Here is a 19,666-nt window from a genome sequence, read left to right on the forward strand (position 1 = left end):
TCTACTCTGTCTGTTCCAGAAACTTAAGTCTGAATCCATTTCTTTGTGACTGCAAACTTTCCTGGCTCCCCCGCTGGGTGGAAGAAAGAAAAGTTAACGTTAGTCGGCTGTTGGATACTAAATGCGCCCAGCCTCCGGAAGTGGCAAACCTTCCTCTTTTCAATGTTTCATTCACCAATGTTACTTGTGGTAAGGAAGGGGGATGGGCTCTGGTTTATGGTAAAGGTAAATCTAGTGGAAAAATTGAGATCAAAGAGGCTGATACTCCTCTAAGGACTCTTCCATCCCTCGAGTCATCTCAGCTGGTTCTCATCTAGCCCACTCCGTAGCAGGGGCAAGTCATTCTCATCTGATGGCTCCTTGGTGAACCTCAGATAAGGTCCTGGTAGACTGGAATCCATATCAGTAATGGGGCTCCTCTGTTGTCTGTCTCAGCAGAGAGGCTAAGGATTGGATGGGCCAGGAAGCTGCTATCTTTTCACCCCTAGAGCAGGTTCCTCCAAGCTACCTTAGAGGCACATTGGTGGGGCGGTGAGGTGGAATCTTGTGCTCCGGTTGCCCATGCCACACCTGGGGTGTGGACAAAGAGAGGGCTTCATTCTCCCAGCAGCCAGTGCCTTTCCCCAGCACTGTATACACAAGACGTTTTTTGCCTAGATATGCACTGCATTTCACCTTTCTTTTTATCTCCGCTTCTCTGCGCAGATCAGAGATCAGTGCCTGCCATGCTGGTGACTTTATTAACTGAGTCCCCATTCACTGAGAATAGGGCTGAGACCAGTAAACTCATTACCCACAGGCCACCAAAGCTAACTACCAGATGGTGGCCTCTGTGTTCTTTTTCCTTAGGCCCCAATTCATCAAAGCAAGTAAGCACGTGCTTAACGAGTTGAAATCCCTTTGAAGTCAATGGGACGTCAGCACATGCTGAGTAGGAATGGAGATGAGCAACTGCGTAAGTGCTCTGCTGAATCAAGGCCTTAATCTGGACAATAAACTGTCCTCTAAGGTGTCCCAAAGAAGAAGTCCTGCCATGAGTGCAGGGACCGGACTAGATGACCTCTCAAGGTCCCTTCCAGTCTTATGATTCTATAGCCAACACCTCTGCTCCTCAGGCATAGTGGAACTTCCTACCATAAGGAGCCAGGACTGGCAGGTGCTCAGATTCGGGGGTGAAGAGGGCAGAAGAAGAACTTGTATAGAACAGAATGGGTTTGGGAAATACCCTTGTAGTGGTAGCTGTGTTGGTCTCAGGATATTGGAGAGACAAAGTGGGTGAGGTAAGAGCAGAGCTCTGGGTGCCTGGAAAGCTTGTTTCTCTCGCCAGCAGAATTTGGGCCAATAAAGTCACCTTGTCTCTCTTTGGGAAATACTGGCAGTTATTAATGGCTATTGCTGATCACATGTGGCCCCTGGGATGTAATTGGGCTGGTATTTTTAAAAAAGGTACTTTCCAAGCATCTATAATCATAACAAGAGTCTTTTCCCATGCATTTCTTAATAGGTAGCCTGGCTCAACGACTGTACTGGGGTTTCAGCGAGACCAGGGCAGGCAGATGGGATCGTTATGGGAAACCGACACGAGGACAGCAGTGTTGAGATGTTTTGGGAGCTATGTTGTAGCAACAGTCAGAAACAGACCAGTAAACATGCCTCAATTGCGTGGGCAGAATTGGACGCGAGGCAAGGAAATCCCAGCTGGGCTGAGGCTGTGTACGCTGCAAAATCAGTGTGTGTTTGTGGCAGGGAAAAACGCCCACCCCACTTGGGCAGGTCAAGAGTTGGGGAACACAAGTAAATAAGTTACTGCCCTGGGAATGGGATCTGATGCGTGTGTCTGTGTTTGGTGTGTGTGCGTGCACCATGTGACTATGTGTGTGTACCCATGTGCCTGTAGGGTTATATCCTCTGCTTATCCACAGCACAAGTCTGGCATGGGCTAGAGAATCAGAAGCTTTACCCATATACTACCCCATTGGGGTGCCTGTGTGCACGCACCTCTGCTTGGCTGGGTTTGGGTGTGGGCTTATTGCTCAGATACCAGTGAAGTTAAGTGAATGACACCAGGCCCTGCAGAGAATTGGTGGCAGAACTAGGAAGAGAAGCCACCTCCCATGTGCTAGCCACACTCACTCCTAAGCAGGGACTCAGGATCAGATCAGCTTCGTACTCTGTGGGAGTGGAACGCTCTCTATGGTACTCTTTATTTACTGCGCCTTGCTGCTCCATAAATCTGTGCTGATGGCTGGATATTCTTGTCGTCACCGCTACAAAGGGATTGGCAAACGCCACGGATGGATTAAAGGGTTCCCAAGCAAGACTGCAACAGGAAATGCTCAGAATAGAAACCCTCGGCTGTGTAGTCTTCCTGCAGCTCACGGCCTGGGGGAAGTCCATTTGCAGAGGTGTGGTGTCTAACTGAGGGTTCCAGTGAGTTATGGCCTGGCGTGGTCGGTTTTCAACAGGCTTCTCTGTTCTTTCCCCTCTAGGAGCGCCTTACATAGCATGCTTGACGGACAACACCACAGGGGCAGCCGATTCAGTCATCCTCTTCTCGTCCGTTCTTTCCGCAAACCTCAGCGAGGAGACCTGCAGCGCCCTCTGCTATGCTGACGCCCAGGAATACGGCGGCTTCGGCGACCAGGAGCAGTGTCTGTGCGGCGAGGTCCTTGAACCAAATTCTTCCTCCGGTTGTTTGCCGTTTTGCACTGAGGACTCTGCTAGGTGGTCCTGCGGTGGCCCTTCCCTCGTCCGCTCTGTCTTCCCAGCACGGCTGCACGCCTCTTTCACAGGTCCCCGCCACCCCCATGGCCTTCACCACATGGTGGCCTTCAACGTCAGTATTCCAGTTGCTCCCAGCACTTTACAGTGGGACTTCGGGGACCGATCCGGGCTTCTCAACACTACCGAAAATGCAGTGCTCCATCAGTATGCCTTGCCCGGGCATTACAACGTCACCGTCACCCTCTCCGTGGGCGCCAGGGTCACCTCCGTGCACATGGATGTCGAGGTGGTGGCTCCCCCAGAGCTGATAGACCTGCAGTGTCCTACCCTGGTCAGGACGAACGAAAGCCTGGACCTACAGATCAGGAATAGGGGCGGCACTGGCCTAGCAGCTGTGTATAGTATTACTGCAGAGAATGAAGAGGCAGGCAAAGGTGAGTCGAGTTTGGCTGATGAGGTGCCTGCTGAAGCTGGGTTGGGCTGGACTGGGTGGAGGGAAGAATTACACTGAGAACTGGTTCCTCCAAAAGTTCCTTCCTTTCAAGGCCCTGCCAGCACCGGGAACGAAGGGCCCCCGTGACTGCTGCCCTGCATCTTTTGCACTTATACCTCACTGCCAATTGGAGTAAGATGTTCTGGTGGCATTTTGCACCCACGTTGCACTGGTGGAAAGGAGTGCACAAGACACAGGGCACTGGAGAACCAGGCCCACTCTGTCCAAACAGAGCGGGCATTCTCAGTACCCAGGGTTTCTTCCACTCCCCCAGCACCTTTTTAGTCATCTGGTCAATCTCACTAGGTGTGCCTTGGAGAACCCTTGTGCGGACATGCCCACCTACACTATAGTATCTGAGCACCTCAAGCTTCTTTTCATCATTTTTTATATCCTTCCCTACCTCCTCCTTATTCACTCGTCTCTAAATTCCTCCTGCCTTAGTCATGTTTTCACATGCCCCAGATTATGTAACAACCTCCACCCACTACGGCCCACCCATGGGGTAAGAACCCACATCTCTCAGCACCAAATGCACAAGCCCCTGCTGCTGGAGCTAAGGGAGTAAGACAAAGGGCTGGTACTTCTAGCAGGTTCCTTATCCTCTATGTAGGCCAGCCACTAGAGGGGAACATGGTCACACTTGCTGAGCTGATGTCTTACACTTGCATCGTGGGGTCTCGCTGGTGGGTCGGGCATCCACCTTCCAACATGTGTCCACCTAAGGGGCTTTTTCTTTTTTTTCATGCAGTGATTCACCCAATGTGCCCATCAGATGGCCTGGTCTTCCCTGGCAACAATCACTGCTACCAACTGGTGGTAGAGAAGGCCCAGTGGCTGGAGGCCCAACAGCACTGCCAGGTCCATGGTGACGGAGAGCTGGCTTTTGTGAGCAGTCCTGAGATTAAGAGTTTCTTGGTCTCTCATGTCACCAGGTTAGTGAGTGCAGTAACGGCTGGGATTTGCTATGGGCAGGGTCAACGCCTGGTGCATCTTCATGCCATTTTCATGGCACCCCACAGTCCAAGGGGCAACTATGCTCTGCAGGGATCGGCAGCAGACAAAGGAAGGGGTGTTATGACCCCAGTGTGAATTTACCTGTTGGCTGGGCATAGCTGGCTCTGCTGATTAGCTCCCCATCCTTACTCCCTGGAGTAAGAGAAGATCTGGGAATCATAGAAGATCAGGGTTGGAAGGGACCTCAGGAGGTCATCTAGTCCAACCCCCTGCTCAAAGCAGGACCAACGCCAACTAAATCATCCCAGCCAGGGCTTTGTCAAGCCTGACCTTAAAAACATTTAAGGACGGAAATTCCACCACCTCCCTAGGTAACCCATTCCAGTGCTTCATCACCCTCCTAGTGAAATAGTGTTTCCTAATAGCCAACCTAGACCTTCCCCACTGCAACTTGAGACCATTGCTCCTTGTTCTGTCATCTGCCACCACTGAGAACAGCCGAGCTCCATCCTCTTTGGATCCCCCCTTCAGGTAGTTGAAGGCTGCTATCAAATTCCCCCTCACTCTTCTATTCTGCAGACTAAATAACCCCAGTTCCCTCAGCCTCTCCTCGTAAGTCACATGCCCCACCCCCTAATCATTTTCTTTCCCCTCCACTGGACTCTCTCCAATTTGTCCACATCCCTTCTGTAGTGGGGGGACCAAAACTGGACACAACACTCCAGGTGTGGCCTCACCAGTGCCGAATAGAGGGGAATAATCACGTCCCTCGATTTGCTGGCAAAGCTCCAACTAATACAGCCCAGTATGCCGTTGGCCTTCTTGGCAACAAGGGCACACTGCTGACTCATATCCAGCTTCTCCTCCACTGTAATCCCCAGGTCCTTTTCTGCAGAACTGCCGCTTAGCCAGTCAGTCCCCAGCCTGTAGCAGTGCATGGGATTCTTCTGTCCTAAGTGCAGGACTCTGCACTTGTCCCTGTTGAACCTCATCAGATTTCTTTTGGCCCAATCCTCCAATTTGTCTAGGTCCCTTTGTATCCTATCTCTACCCTCCAGCATATCTACCTCTCCTCCCAGTTTAGTGTCCTCTGCAAACTTGCTGAGGGTGCAATCCACGTCATCCTCCGGATCATTAATGAAGATGTTGAACAAAACCAGCCCCAGGACCGACCCCTGGGGCACTCCGCTTGATACCGGCTGCCAACTAGATATCAAGCCGTTGATCACTACCCGTTGAGTCTGACGATCTAGCCAGCTTTCTATCCATCTTGTAGTCCATTCATCCAATCCATACTTTAACTTGCTGGCAACAATACTGTGGGAGACCGTATCAAAAGCTTTGCTAAAGTCAAGATATATCACATCCACCGCTTTCCACATATCCACAGAGCCAGTTATCGCATCATAGAAGGCAATCAGGTTGGTCAGGCATGACTTGCCTTGGTGAATCCATGTTGACTGTTCCTGATCACCTTCCTCTCCTCCAAGTGCTTCAAAATGGATTCCTTGAGGACCTGCTCCATGATTTTTCCAGGGACTGAGGTGAAGCTGACCGGTCTGTAGTTCCCCAGATTCTCCTTCTTCCCTTTTTTAAAGATGGGCAGTATCTAAAGATGGGAGAAGCAGTGCAATATGTCAGGGTTACTGCAACCATTCATCAGAAACCCAGCCTCCCAGGTCATGCGTGCTTGGTGTCTGGGGATGGCAGAATATAGCTGCATCAGGGTTACTGCATCCAGTGAGGAGAATGCCGAGGTCCCTGGGCGTGTATGTCTGGGTGAAGGTGGAAGGGAGTCACTGACTGAATAGGAGGAAGGTAGTGGAATGAGCACAGCTGTACCGCAGCATCCCTGGCTGTGACCCTGGAATGACGACTGAGTTTGTCAGGAATTAAATCCCACTAGAGAAGCATTTTATTCCGGTTTATTGCACATGAATTGTTTGAAAGAGACCTTGGAACCCCCAGATCCTGTCTGCTCTCCATGGGCATTTAAGAACTCGGGTCCTTTTGGTGAGGATCCAAGCTTGCACTATGTTTCTAGCTAAAATTTCCCAGCTCCCCTACCTTTGGCACTGCCCTCCACCCCAGGCACGGCAGCAGGGCTCTGCATGTCCAGTTTGGCAAGCTGCGTCAGGAGTCCTGGTGACAGGAGCTAGGCGCTACAGAAAGGAAAAGGTGGTGCTGTAAGCCTGGCCTCTCTCAGCTGAGTCTCATGCCCAGTCACTTGGTGTCAGCCTCAGCCGGAGACCCTTATCCTTTTTGAGACAGAGCAGCCCACTTCCCCAAGCGTTGGGCTCTGAAGGCATCTGTTCCACCTCACAGCCAGCGGTTTCTAAACAGGCAGCGTGGAACGTGTCAGCCTTTGACGAAATCCACCCCACAAATGCCCTTTCTGCAACCAGCCATCTTAAAGGGGACGCGCTCAGACCTTCCCAGGGGCCTGACAGCTCCATGCAGATGCAGATGTTGGCAGGGGCTTCTTAATAAACACGTCCCAGAAAGCACACGAGATTGGAGCAGCTGCATGTGATGTAGTCTTTGAACAGGCCTGTCCTGGGCCCAACGGCCTTTCTCCTGAACTTGTTTTCTTGTCTCGCTCCCTTCACACTGGGATTGATCCCCAGATTACAAACATGTGCGCCCGGCAAGGCCAAGTCAGAGGAGCCCATCCTTTCCGAAGGGTTAGGAGCTGGTCACTCAGCACACTGATTTATCTCGCATTGCGTGCAGGGCTTTTGATGGACTGCAGTGGCGATGAAATCATGGGATCTAGAAAGGAGCAAGCCGACCAAGCTGTTTCCCAGCTGCCGCAGCTCATTGTTCTCCACTCCGGCTCCCTTATTCTCTTTATTTAATTTATTTATTTATTAATCTGTTCAGATAAACATGAATGAGCTGGTTCCAGGATGTGATTTCCCTGGCGATAAAAGAGAAATGAAGTATAAGCTATGTTTTTTTGGAACGCGTGACTTCCAGGGTTTCTTGTGGGAAAATGACAGAAGCAAAAATCTGTTTCCCATTAGCGCGCATGGCAGTTACGGTCACTCTCTTCTCTTCCTCTCTACCATCATTTGATGATCTTTCCCAGAGCCTGTGCACTCTGAACCAGTTCTCCCCACCAAGAACCAGGGCCCTGTGAACCAGTTTACCCCCAACACCTACAACCAGTGCGGGATGAAGCACTCTCCCCTTCCAAAATGCTGGAACTTTTCCTCTCCCTCTGGTGACCCAAGACAGGTCATTAGTTCTCAAGAAATGCTACTGCTGTAATAAGGAAAGTGCAATCCAGCTCCTACTTCAAATGAGAGAATTTACCCTCGTTTAGAGATACTGGACCTACCAGCCAGGGAGGGTGCAAGGGAACACTCCAGCCAATCTTGGTTTGTTTCATTCTTTTTTTTTTTTTTTTTTTTTGACGACCTGCAGTTAGATCATAGCTGGAATTAGAAAAGGAAAAAAACTATTGGATTTTACTGATGACAGCAAATAGGCTGTTTCCTAGCCTGCTCTCCTTAATCCCTTCCAGTGTTTCAGGAACAAAGCACAGCAATTCTTTGTTTTTTAATCTGATTCGTGATAAAAATTACTGATTCACAGAACAATTATGTTCATCGTCGTTTTTCAGTATGACCTCATTAATCATGTCTAAGGCTATGATTTAATCACGGGTATTTTTAGAAAAAGTCGATGGACAGGTCACAGGCAAGAAACAAAAAATCACAGCCCATGACCTGTCCATGACTTAGACCATAACGACCCTTGATTGAATCTTACGGGGGGAGGGGCGCTGTGAGCGGGGCACTGTGGGGGGCAAGTCCACAGCACCCGCTGCGGGGGGAGCCCCGGGGGCCCACTGCCACTCCCACCGCTGCCGGGGTGGGGGGGGAGTCCCGGGGGCCTGCTGCCGATCCAGCCACAGCTTGGGAGGGGGAGGGAAGTCCCAGGGGGCCAGCGGCTCTTCTGGCCACCATGAGGGGAAGCTCTGGGGCCAGCCACTGAGCTGTGGCTGCTCCCACCGCCCCCGGGACTGCTGCAGAGCCGCTCCAGCAGTGGCCAGTGTGGCTGTCCCCAGGGCCGCTACTCGACTGCGACCTCCGTGACAAACACGGAGTCTTAATCATGTCATCTGGTACAGACTTGGTGGTGGAGAGACACCAATTATCTGCTTAGGCTGCTCTTTGCAAAGCACTACCTTGTGAGCATCTCAGATTTCAAAAGTGAAGCCGTGATGGATGCAATTTGGAGGGGCTACCTTCGAGGTGATGGTACAGGTGGTGCAGGGAAGGGTTGACAAGCGGTGCTTTCTGTTGTGAGTTAGTATGGAACAAATGCCTTAGCATACGAGCACTATCTTTTGGGTGAGATGTAAAGCGGAAGTTCCTGGGTGCCTTCGACCACTGGAGATCCTACAGGATTTTCTACAAGAGCCAACTCTGGTAGTCAGCCAAAATTCCAAATCGGGCAGTTATATTCCATTGACCTAAAATTATCCTGGCAGTTTCCATTGTATGGGACATTCTTCTTCACTTCCATATCCTAAATTGCTTTGCTCTGCTCTTGTATTCTACCCCAGACGTTGCTATGTTTCAGTCGTCAGTGATGCATAATCTATATATCATTACATATTTCGGTAGTGTGGGGGAACCCCAGTCGTGGGCCAGGATTTATCATAGTATGGTGTTAAACTCTGCACCAATGCTATTCCCAACTCTAGTGTTACTGGAGAATACTGGAGTAGCTTTTCTTAATGAGAAGTTCCTATAGATGAAACGCGAGGTTTATAAAAGATGCTGACAGATAATGGAAAATGGAAATTCTCCTTTATCTACAGAACCCACGTTCTATCCCGGACATCATCAGGAGGTTCCGAGTGCAGCTCAATGACACATGTGAAGTTTCTACATGGTCCCAGCTTTGTTATATTATTATATGGCAGATTCTGGTAGCACACCCATCACCATGGCATCTGAGCTCCTTATGCGGCAGCTTGCCTTATGAATTAAATGCCGTTATGACTATAGCTTTAACTCACTAGCAGGTCACAATATGGTTTGCTACTTAGGAGACTGTCTTTCAAGGATCAGGTCCTTGAAGTAGAATGAGTATCGCAATAATTTAGTAATTTAAAGGGCTCTTTGAATATTGACTGACACATGGATGGAAGCTGTTGTTGTTATGGTTATTTTCATTGAGAACCCTGGATGAAGTCTGTCCCAAATCCTTTCAATACTTGTGATTTCCTGAAAAATCTGGCATTCTTTTGCATTGTTTTGAAGGGGCCTTGACGTCTGGATTGGATTCAATGATTTTGCAAGTGCTGGAGCTCAGCAGAGGGGTGAAGGATTTAATCTGGAGAGCTGTCAGAACTGGCTGCCAGGAGAGCCCCATCCATCAAACGCTGACCACTGTGTCCGGATGGGCCCGACGGGCCAGTGCAACACCGACCTGTGCATGGCCAAGCACAGCTACGTGTGCGAGTACAAGCCAAAAGGTGGGCTCTCCCGCTGCCCTGCTCTCAGCAGGCCTTCCACACCTGGGTCCTGGTTGGAGGTGGATGTATTTATCATCAACTACTGGCATGGGTCAGTCCAAAGGGAAGGGCCTCATTGTTTTTCTGGTTAATCATCATCTTTGTTAGATGGAAGTTGGGAATTTCCAAGCCTCTGACAAATGCTCTGGAAATAAAAGCATGTTCTGTAGAGTCCCCAGAAGGAGCGCAGAATGGACCAAATGCCCTATTTTATTGCCACCTACAATATTTGAGTGTGCACTAGTTTGGAAGCACAGATACCAAGCCTGAGTGCATAGAATAGGTCATTGCTCACTTCAAGTCTGACCTAGTAAGTAGGACAACTCATTAATTTGTAATTCAGACACGACTAGCAGCCCTAGGAGAATAGCCAACTGACTTGCCATAAATTGGTGTTTCTGTTGTGGATTTTGAAGCAGGAAACTTGCACATTGATGGAGCTGCAGCCCAGCCCGCTAACCCTTCCCGAATGTCTAAAATGTTCTCTAAAAATACGCACATACCAAGTTATCGCCCAAAGACATGGCCTCATATTCTTAATAAAACACACAAAAGATATCTTGGAGAAACATGCTCTCAGGCAGTGGTTCTTGAAGTGTTTAGTCCCCATATGTCACAACAAACTCCCTCTCACTGCTGGGAAGTTAGGGAGGAAGACAGAACAAAACATGGCTGTGCCATGGTCTTTTTCATTCTTTGTTCTTTTTCTATGTTAACTGCTTGTGCAGCACCCCAACTGACTCAGCCTGGCAAGGGGGGGCGCATTTTACACAGGCATTTCCTATGATTTTATTGGATATTTCTTTCAGTTTGCACATAAATGGCAATAAAAGAACCACAGCAGCACGTCTCAGAGCCCGGGTCAACTGACTTGGGCTCACGGGACTCAGGCTGCGGGGCTAAAAATAGCAGTGTAGACAATTGGGCTCAAGCTGCAACCCGGGCTTTGAGACAGGGCCTCAGAGCCCAGGCTCCAGCCCAAACCCGTATGTCTACACTGCTATTTTGAACCCCGCAGCCCCAGCCCCAGTCAGTTGACTCTGAGACTTGCTGCTGCAGGCTTTTTGTGCAGTGTAGACGTACCCTAAGAGGTTAGCTGAATAAGGAAAAGAGGTGGAGGTTAAGTGAGGATTAGCTATGCTTCAGGGTCAGCTTTGACCAGCTAAATTGAGGTTAAAAAGGTGGTAAGCTGCATCTACACTAAGAAAAAGTCAGAGTTAGCTAACCTCAACCTCCTTTCCTAATCTAGAAATATCCCAAAAATCTGCTAGCACAGAGGACCCTCTGCCCCATCCCTGACAGTGGTATATCTGTACCCCAGCCTGGGATGGAAAGTAATGCCGGGGTGCACAGGGTTACCTTCTCTGGGCTCACAGGGCCTTCAGGGCTGGTTCAGCTTCTGTCTCGCCTGGAGCCTCCAGCTTTGTGGGCACTGCAGTGAGGCTGCCTTCCTTTCCTGCACCCGCCGTACAACCCGTCTGCTAGAGCTGCAAATGGTTCCTCCATTTGGAGAGCCACGGTCAGGTTCCCTGAAGTTCGTGAACATGTTGGGGAGTGAGGGACAAGCTTTGGGTGTGTCCCCCATGCCAAAGCTGGAATGTGCATTGGCTGCAGGCATAGGCTGGGTACCTGGCCGCCTAAGGTCCCACCTTTCAGGGTGACTCTGAGTGGAGAGTCCACTGCGGGAAGAAGACATCTTAGCAGAAGACCCCACCCTCCTGCAGCATAGGACATACACCACCACCCCCATCGCACAGGCAGGAGGAAGAAGCAGACTGGCTGGAAGACAAATTCCTCACTCCAGGGAGAGGGAGTGGAAGACAGAGGGGGATGTTGGGAATAAGAAAGAGAATAAAGATGGGAGGGGACCCAGATAAAGTGTAAAGTAAAGAGATGGGGGGATTCACCCTGACAGTGAAGAGAGGTCCCAATAACTGCTCACTGATACAGTACCTCAATGCCTGCCCTGGTTATGAGCAAGCCTGAGCTAGGTGAGGTTATTTTGATGGAAACCAGGTGGCTTTGGTTGAGTTTTACATGGCGTTTTGGGGGCTGTATTTATATCCAGTAATTCAACGCAAACCTCGGGGCGTGAATCCCATGTGAAGGAAGACGGACAGAGTTTGCAGGATTCCCAGAAGCCGAAGCTGCTGATTGTTGCGCGGCTCTGTCATCGCGCTGGGAACGCTGCAAACATTAATTACACAGGCTGGGAAGGGAATCAAAACCACAGCGTGGAGAGAAAGGTAACTGAATCATAATAGCAGCTGCTTCTCCCCCAGAACTGAGAATCATGTGATTTGAACTGGTCCAAAACCCATTTTGTAATTCCCCCTGTGATGGGTGTTACCGTTCCGATCCGTGATGTGATCTAGTGTGAGCGGGGCCGAGGCACAAACACAGGCCTTGCTGGCTCTCACTGGCTTTGCCTAATGCTTCCCTTGAAAACAGGAATTCTCTTGAACGCCGAAAACTTTTACGTGGGTGACCCTGCGTTTGACACCCCCGGGTCTGTGAGATACGTGACAAGAGAAGTATCGCTGCCGGCTCCATTGGACACTGTGGAGGTAGGAAGGGCTCACATCCTAGCCCCATGGAGGGAGCTCCGTGAGCAGTGCAGCAAGGTGAAGGCCTTGGGTTTTGTTTTCCAGATGATGGTGTTCCCCAGTTTGGAGTTTCAGCAGGAAGCATTTTTAACGGCCCTTGAGTTTGTGACTCAAGAACTGCAGCGGTCTATTCATGTGAGGTTTCAGGTGCACAGACCAGCACACAGAGAAGGTACAACATCTCCTCTCTTTCCCTGACTCCAAGTTCTTTTAAAGGTGACCCACACTGGGTTTGTGGCCTTTCCTCTTCTTTTGAAAGGAGGCCTGAGAGAGGCTTTATGGTTATTTTTTTTAATCTTGAGAAGTCTCAGGTGAGGTCTCATCTTCCCTGGTTTTGCTGGGGGATGTCCTGGGGGCATCTCAGTGCATGTGTATCGTGCGCTCTCGCCCTTCAATTGGAGGGTTGAATCTTTAACACAGTTGCCTGTTCCGCAAAATCTGTGTTGGGCATTGGCGTTAAACTGACAGAACAAAGACCCTTCCCCTCACCATGGCTATGGCTTCCCACCTCTTTGCTTTTGGGATGCCGGTGGCATCCTCGCTCTCTGGTCCCATGGCGCCTCCTGGGCCGGGTAGGACCTGAGTTTCTGAAGTAGACATCAAGTGAGAAACCTCCCCACTCCTCACTCGACAACCAATGGAGCCACTCCGGCCTTCTCTCCAAACCACAGAGCAGCAAAAAATGGGCCAAGCCCCCGGAGCTCTCCAGCCTCCTGTCCTGGAAGGGAGGCTCCCGCTATTGAATGAGAGGAGGCACTCTAGACCATGCCTCAATGGTTAGATCCCTGGAGGACTGAAGCTCTAAATTATGGAGACCCCCCAGGAGTCCTCCAGGACTCTAACCATAGGGATCCTGCCTCCAGGATAGCCCCCAACCCACATGACACAGAGCTAGGGATAGAGCAGTGGGCAATGTGAGGGAGAGACAGACACGCTCTATGGCTATGGACTGGTTGTGTGGGGAATATTCTTCTCCGAGAGTCTAGGGTTAGTGTGTATGTTGGGAGGGGCAGGGGGAAACTTGAGGTGAGGTGAGGAGAAGCTGGGGAGTCGAGGGGGGAGTGGAACCAGGACAGCGATGGGGAAGATGGAACCAGTCAGAGAAAGGGGATAGGTGGGGAAACACAAGGAAGGATTTGCAGTGGAGAAGGAGTCACAGAGGAAGTATCTTTGGATGGTGAACAGAAAAAGGGATTTATGCAAAAGAGATAATGGCTATTCATCAACTATATAAGTCAGAGCATTACGTCATTAGCATACAGTCTGCAGCTTTCGGGACCTATCCCCGGAACAGGTGTGGTACAAGCCCATTTGCTTTCCTCTTTAATATCCAGGTGGCTCACTGGATTATTCAGAATGCACCACTTCTTGTAAGCTCCAGAGGGAAACAAAGCTGATTCCCAGACCAAAACACACAACAGCATTGGGAAAGGCCTAGAGTGCTGCGCAAATCCCCTTTCTGCGCATTCTCCTTGTGTCTGCCTCACAAACGGCCAGCACTCTTTGGACAAGGATCCTCTGTAGCGCCCAGGTGCTTTAATGCTGGGGCAGTTTGTAGGGGAATTACTCTGTGGCTGCTGGCATGAAAAGAGATGCTGCGAATTCCGCAGAGCCAGTTATACAGTAACTATGGAAACTGCACCGAAGTTGCCCTGATTTTCGCCAGGTCTGCATCTGGTCCAAGGCTGAAGCTGTAGGATGATATTTCTTATAATAGATTCCAAAGGCTTCCTTAAGGAATTGTCGCATGTCATGAAGTATGAAGACTAATCAGATCTTGGACAGAAATGAATTCACCTTCTGTCTGCATTATTTCTTTCTACTTGAGAATGCAGAAAATGTCACACTATGATGGATTGTGCTCCATCTAGTCCCAAAAGTTAACGGGAGAAAATTTCTTCCTGACTGTGAAACACGACAATAGGGCATACTTATAATTTTGGTTGAAGAGGGATGAACAATATGGTCTAACAGGCCTTTTCCATGAGTCTCAGTGCAACTGTGCCAAAGTCACAATTTTTGTGGGAATGAATTTTCCCACAAGAGGGTTTGATGCAGTCACACAGTCCACAGTTGTGAAAAAAAATATTTTGACATTGGAAAATTGATATTCTGACGTCTAAGTGCTAACTTGTGAAAACTAACAATGCATTTTCAACGTCAAAGCCAGCTCTGCTCAAAAGAATGGTTCTGCTTTTGCTTGGAAATAGTTCTAAAATTGGAAAAGGGACCATTTTCTCCCTCTGAACTGTGCAATCTAAATGAAATTTTCCACTAACATGGTCAGTTTTTGGCCCAAAGAGCACATGCAGTTGACTGAGATTTTTGACTTTTCAAATTCATGGAAAAATGTGAGAAAGCCTTGAATTTGGAGTATTTGGGGATTTTATTCTTAATTTAATTCTTCACAAGTATGTGCCTGAGCTATCAGATTTGTTCTTTCCTCCCGCCTTCCAGGTTACAAGGAGGAAAAAAACGCTACATATCCATTACGCACTTCTCAGGATATTGGGAACTGGACACTACTTGAATGCCCTGCTGGTTTCCAGTGGTGTCACTTGACTAACACATGTTTGTCGCTAAGCAGTTGCTGCAGCCCAGTGGAATGTGCCAATGATTCCATCACCAATAGCACCAACTCCCTTTCTTGGCACAATGAAAGCCAGCTCAGCTATGAACTCCTCAAAGAGTTTCTCTTCACTATACCAGCTAACACCTCTGCTCAGTATCTGGTAAGTGCAAATTAACTGGTATAACCAATGTGTGGACAGGGCTGTTTTCCTTGGGTACTGAACTGTGGGTCCAACCTGTGTGGCAGGTGCTATCCCCATTTTACAGATGGGGAAACTGAGGCACAGAGACGTGAAGTGATTTATTCATGATCACACAACAGGTAAGTGGCAGAATCTGGAATAGAACCCAGGAGCTGTGACTTCCACTTCCTTCCTCTAACCACTCCCCCAGTAATTTGTTGCAACAATAAAGTGGATGGAAGGGTCAGTTTTCAAAGTTTTGAGCAAGATTTTAACAGGACCAGGCTCATTGCATGTAAAAAGAAGGGTGAACTGTTGAATAAAACTGAAGTTTATCTCAGTTTACAGCACATCCAATTCATATCAGCAAAGAGGATAGCATTTTAAGAAAGCTCCCTGAGCTATTGGATTTGCTGTGGTCTTTATCCTGGCTGTAAATCCAATGGTAAACTTTCTCACCCGCCCAAATTCGGGACTGGTGATGGGGATGGTGATGCCTGCTGAGAATTTAAGCCATGGAATCAAAATAATCTCTACCCTTTCACAGGTGATGTTTAAAGGTGAAGACACCTTTGTCAGGCCTAAGGATGTCTTCAGCATCCAGCACGATGCAGCGCCAGGCTTGTTCCTCCAGTGCCGGCCAAGTATAATATCACCTTACAGAATAAACTACTTAAGCACAAATTCTTCTGACTGGGTGCCCAGCCTGTCTGCCAACCTCACCGGTGCAATCTGGAAGAATGACACCGTGTGCTCTCTCAGGGTTCTCTATGCCACAGAAGAGGTAACGCCACTTATCAGTCAACACAATCCCGGGCTGGAGCGTCACGGCCTCTACACCGTTAAAGCCACGGTAGACAATGGAGTCTTCAGTGCCAACTTGTCTTGCAGTTTCTGGGTCACTTCTCCGGTGTCAGGTCTCCGTGTCATTTACCCACCTCCTCACAGTGGCAAAGTCTATGTGCCAACTAACCACTCTTCGCTGGTGGTGAAGATATCCTCAGGGGTGAATGCGACAGCAAGCTGGCTTGGCGAGAACAGGACCTTCCCCTTCGAAGGGGCATGCCCGCCAGCCATTGTTCCCCTGACAGCAGACTGCACCAGGGACACCAACGACACCTGGTTCTCAGTGGTCAAGCTGAGTGGCGGTGGGGAGAGCGTGGGCACCATGCTGCTCATGGTGGAAAACTTGGTGAGCTCCCAGAACATCACTGTCAAGGTGAAGGTGGAGGAGCCCATTAGAGGACTCAGAGCAACCCCTGACCCAGAAACCAGAGTCTTGCTAAACACCCGGGTGGTGAGTCATTGCACTATTGTTAAATTATTAATAATGTTTTCATTGCATCCTTTAATGTGAATGCTTTGGGTTTGGGAAACAGCCCAGATGTAAACAAGGTGAATCACAGCTGCACCTCCATGCGATCTGCCCCATTTTATGCATGTCAGATAGGGCCTTTGATCCCCTGGCAAACTGCCAACCCCACTCCTCACTGGGGAAGATGCAGCTGCCCCTGAATTGGGTGTGTAACTTAGCGGTACACCTCCTGATGTCAACCTTTAAATACCCCAGCATTAGGGTAGGAGAATGTTACTGTGATAGGAGAATGTTAGTTCCGCGTTTCTTTCCTTGCTCCCATAAATTGCCCAAGGTGCATTGTGGAAGGTCAGGGTTCATGTTCCTTTGACTTTCTTTTGAAATTCTGATTTGCTATCACAAATACTGTCCACCTGCCAGCTGGAGTGCTACATACTTTCTTTGTCCACCAAAGTCTTGTAATTATCCTGGTGTCTTCAGTCCTTTGCTCCACTTCTCTTTCCCCACTGCAAAGTTAAACCCTGCTCAGAGGCTGTCTGGTAACTACCCACTGGATCTGTCCAATGCTCTGTTTTAATCTCGGGCTGCGTAACAGCAGAAAATATGCACGCCTGTGCCCGCAGTGCCTTTCAGTCTCACCTTCGCCAGCTGGTCTCTGCAGCTGTTGGGTTAAGAAGTCTGATTGTGCTAATGAGACATGATATAGAGGAGCAGGAATCCAACCCTGGCCTGCCAAGTGCAACTGGATCTGTTTAGGCTTTGGGTCAGGTATTTCCTAGTGAAAAGGGTCAGAGGTTCAGTGCAGCGAAGCAGCCAGAGGGTGGCAGGAAGGAAGCATGGTCTTGTGAACAGATCTCCAGGGAAGGGGGGTGGTCAGGAGACCTGGGTTCTGGTCCCAGCTGTGCCATTGACTAGCTCAGTGAAGCATCAGTCTCTCGCTGCCTGAATTTCCCCATCTGTACAAGGAGGCTAAAGATGCTCACCCACCTCGGCAAATTGCGCTGCAGTCTATTGTTTGAAAAGTGCTCATTGCTATTATCTGGAAAACCAGGTTTTCTAGAACATCCCATTAAGTGGGACTCTTTTCTTTTTTAAGGCATGATAGCAGAGGGGAAGAGTCGACAGCAAAATAGTTTAGACTGTGAATTCTTTGGGGCAAGGCCCTGGTCTGCTTACTGTATGTGTTGTAAGAGCCATGCTTACCTAAGGAGCTGTAGGCTGGGATTTCAGCAGAATTTAGCCCCTCAACTCCCACTGACTTTTAGTGGGATTAGGGTACATCCCTCCTGAAACCCCTTTGAAAGTCCCAGGCATAAGAACTAATTTTAGGAAAGGCTACTTTGAAATTACCTTGAAAGGAAACCCAACAATAGTCACAGTGTTGTTGTTATCCCCGCAGCTGAGAGTCTCCGAGTTTCTCCGCCTCTCTCTCGCTTCTCTATTTGGACACTTGTACATTTGTTTGAACTAGCGGCAATAAACAGGACTTCAGGCTCCCCCAGTGCCGACCAGAAGCTGGAGAGAGAAAGATATCTGACCACCTGAGGAGGGGAGATTAGCTTGGACTATGAAAGAGCTAAAGGGACTCGAAATTAAACCCTCCTATTTACTTTCCATTCAGACTAAAAACGGAATCCCCCAAAATACAGTAACTAAAAGGCAGAGTCTAAAGGATGCAGAAACCGTTTCTTGTCCTAGCAGCAGCTGTCAGTGAATCTTGAGCTAGCCTGTAAGATCGAATCTGTTCCATCTCCGGTTCAACTGGGACGTGCTGTGCAGGCTTCTCATGCCCTAGTGCAGAGGTTCTCAACCAGGGGCCTGCAGCCCCATGGGGGGCCACGGCAGGTTTCAGGGGGGTCCCTCAAAATAACCCAGGAAACAGGGTCGGCCTTAGATGCGCTGGGGCCCAGGGCAGAAAGCTCAAGCCTGACCCCACAGTGTGGGGCTGAAGCCTGAGCAACTTACCTTTGTGAGGCCCAGGGCAGTTGCCCTGCTTGCTACCCCCTAACGCCAGCTCTGGCTTTTAATCTCCTGGAGAAGCAGGAAAAGAATTGCTATGGCACAGGGCGGCCGTGGAGTTTTTAGAGCATGCTGAGGGGGACTCAGAAAGAAAAAGGTTGCGACTCCCCTGGTCTAGCGTAAAGTGTCCTTGTACCTTTCAGAGCTACGTCCCTGTGATGGAGGCCGGGTCAGATGTGACTTTCAGATGGACAGTAGACGACAAGCCATCTTTCACTTTTTACAACGTCGTTTTCAACGTTATCTACCAAAGCCCAGCTGTGTACAAGCTCTCAGTAAGCCAAGGCCTCTCCCGCGGCACCATTTCAGGTCTGCTTGTCCATTGGGTTCCACCAGCTGAAAAGGAAAAGCAGCAGTCTGACACGTAGGCAGAGATTTCTGCCAACGCCCTGCCCCAGCCGCAAGCCAGTGGGTAACGCAGGCTGTGCACTGCAGCTGCCTGAAGAGGTTTTCGCTGCACTTGCAAAGCTGCTTAGTCTCTAGTTTTGCTCTGTGCTTCTCTTGCAAAGAAAGATGGTGAGAGCTTCCTCTTACGTTCTCCACTCCACTGCTCTCTCGTCTCTTCCCCCTCCCTCTCCCCTCTCCTTCATTTTTCATTTCCCCTCTTCTGCTCATTGCTTCCCCGCCTTCTCCTTTTCTCTTCCTTTGTCCCGATTATCTCCAGGTCTCTCCTCTCCCCATTTCCTTCCTCCCCTCCTGTCCATTCTCCTCCCATGTTGCTTTGCGCCTCTCTCTCAGTTTTCACAGTTCATCTTGGTCCCCTTTTCTGATTGTTCCTCTCTTTCTTCTCAGCCCCCCATCCAGCTTTGCCCCAGGGCCTCCGCTCTCCTCCATCCCTGCCTTGTCTCACTAGAAGTGCTGAAGCCGCACTTTTCACGTTGCGTCCTGCGCCCTCTGTCATGAGCTACTCACCTGCCCCTAAGGAAGCTGCTGCTTCTCCATCAGTGGCTATGATGGCTGGAGGCAGCTTGCTAGCGACAAGGCTCAGACAGAGTCAGCGAATGAACGACTGGTAAATTCAGGGCTGGAAGAGTCTCCTGGGTCTTGTGCACTTGTTGAGGTCCAGGGAACCAGGGCAGAAATTCCTCTCCCTGACTCCAGACGCCAGCTCCACCTTGAACAGACCTAGCAGTGGAGCCATGACAGCTTCACAGGGGAGATTATTCCGCTGGCATGTGACTTTGTGGTCATGGTGCTTTCCAGTTCCGACAGCCTATTACCCTGGCTTTCTGCCTCCCTTTCCTTTTGTTACTCCCCCTGCCTCAT

At 49.6% G+C, this 19,666-nt stretch overlaps 1 protein-coding gene across 2 annotated transcripts in view; it reads left to right on the forward strand.

Moving 5' to 3' along the window:
* The window catches only part of PKD1 (polycystin 1, transient receptor potential channel interacting), a 140,466-nt gene that overhangs the window by 61,583 nt on the left and 59,217 nt on the right, over positions 1-19,666 (forward strand). For both annotated transcript variants that reach the window (XM_037910557.2, XM_037910558.2), the window contains exons 4-12: positions 20-189; positions 2,490-3,158; positions 3,969-4,152; positions 9,454-9,668; positions 12,159-12,274; positions 12,359-12,485; positions 14,771-15,045; positions 15,614-16,363; positions 18,544-18,675. In XM_037910557.2, coding sequence (XP_037766485.1) covers positions 20-189; positions 2,490-3,158; positions 3,969-4,152; positions 9,454-9,668; positions 12,159-12,274; positions 12,359-12,485; positions 14,771-15,045; positions 15,614-16,363; positions 18,544-18,675 — 2,638 coding nt within the window. The remainder of the gene's footprint in view (positions 1-19; positions 190-2,489; positions 3,159-3,968; positions 4,153-9,453; positions 9,669-12,158; positions 12,275-12,358; positions 12,486-14,770; positions 15,046-15,613; positions 16,364-18,543; positions 18,676-19,666) is intronic.

The sequence above is a fragment of the Chelonia mydas genome, chromosome 10 (assembly GCF_015237465.2).
Source record: "Chelonia mydas isolate rCheMyd1 chromosome 10, rCheMyd1.pri.v2, whole genome shotgun sequence".
NCBI classification, from domain to species: Eukaryota; Metazoa; Chordata; order Testudines; family Cheloniidae; genus Chelonia; species Chelonia mydas.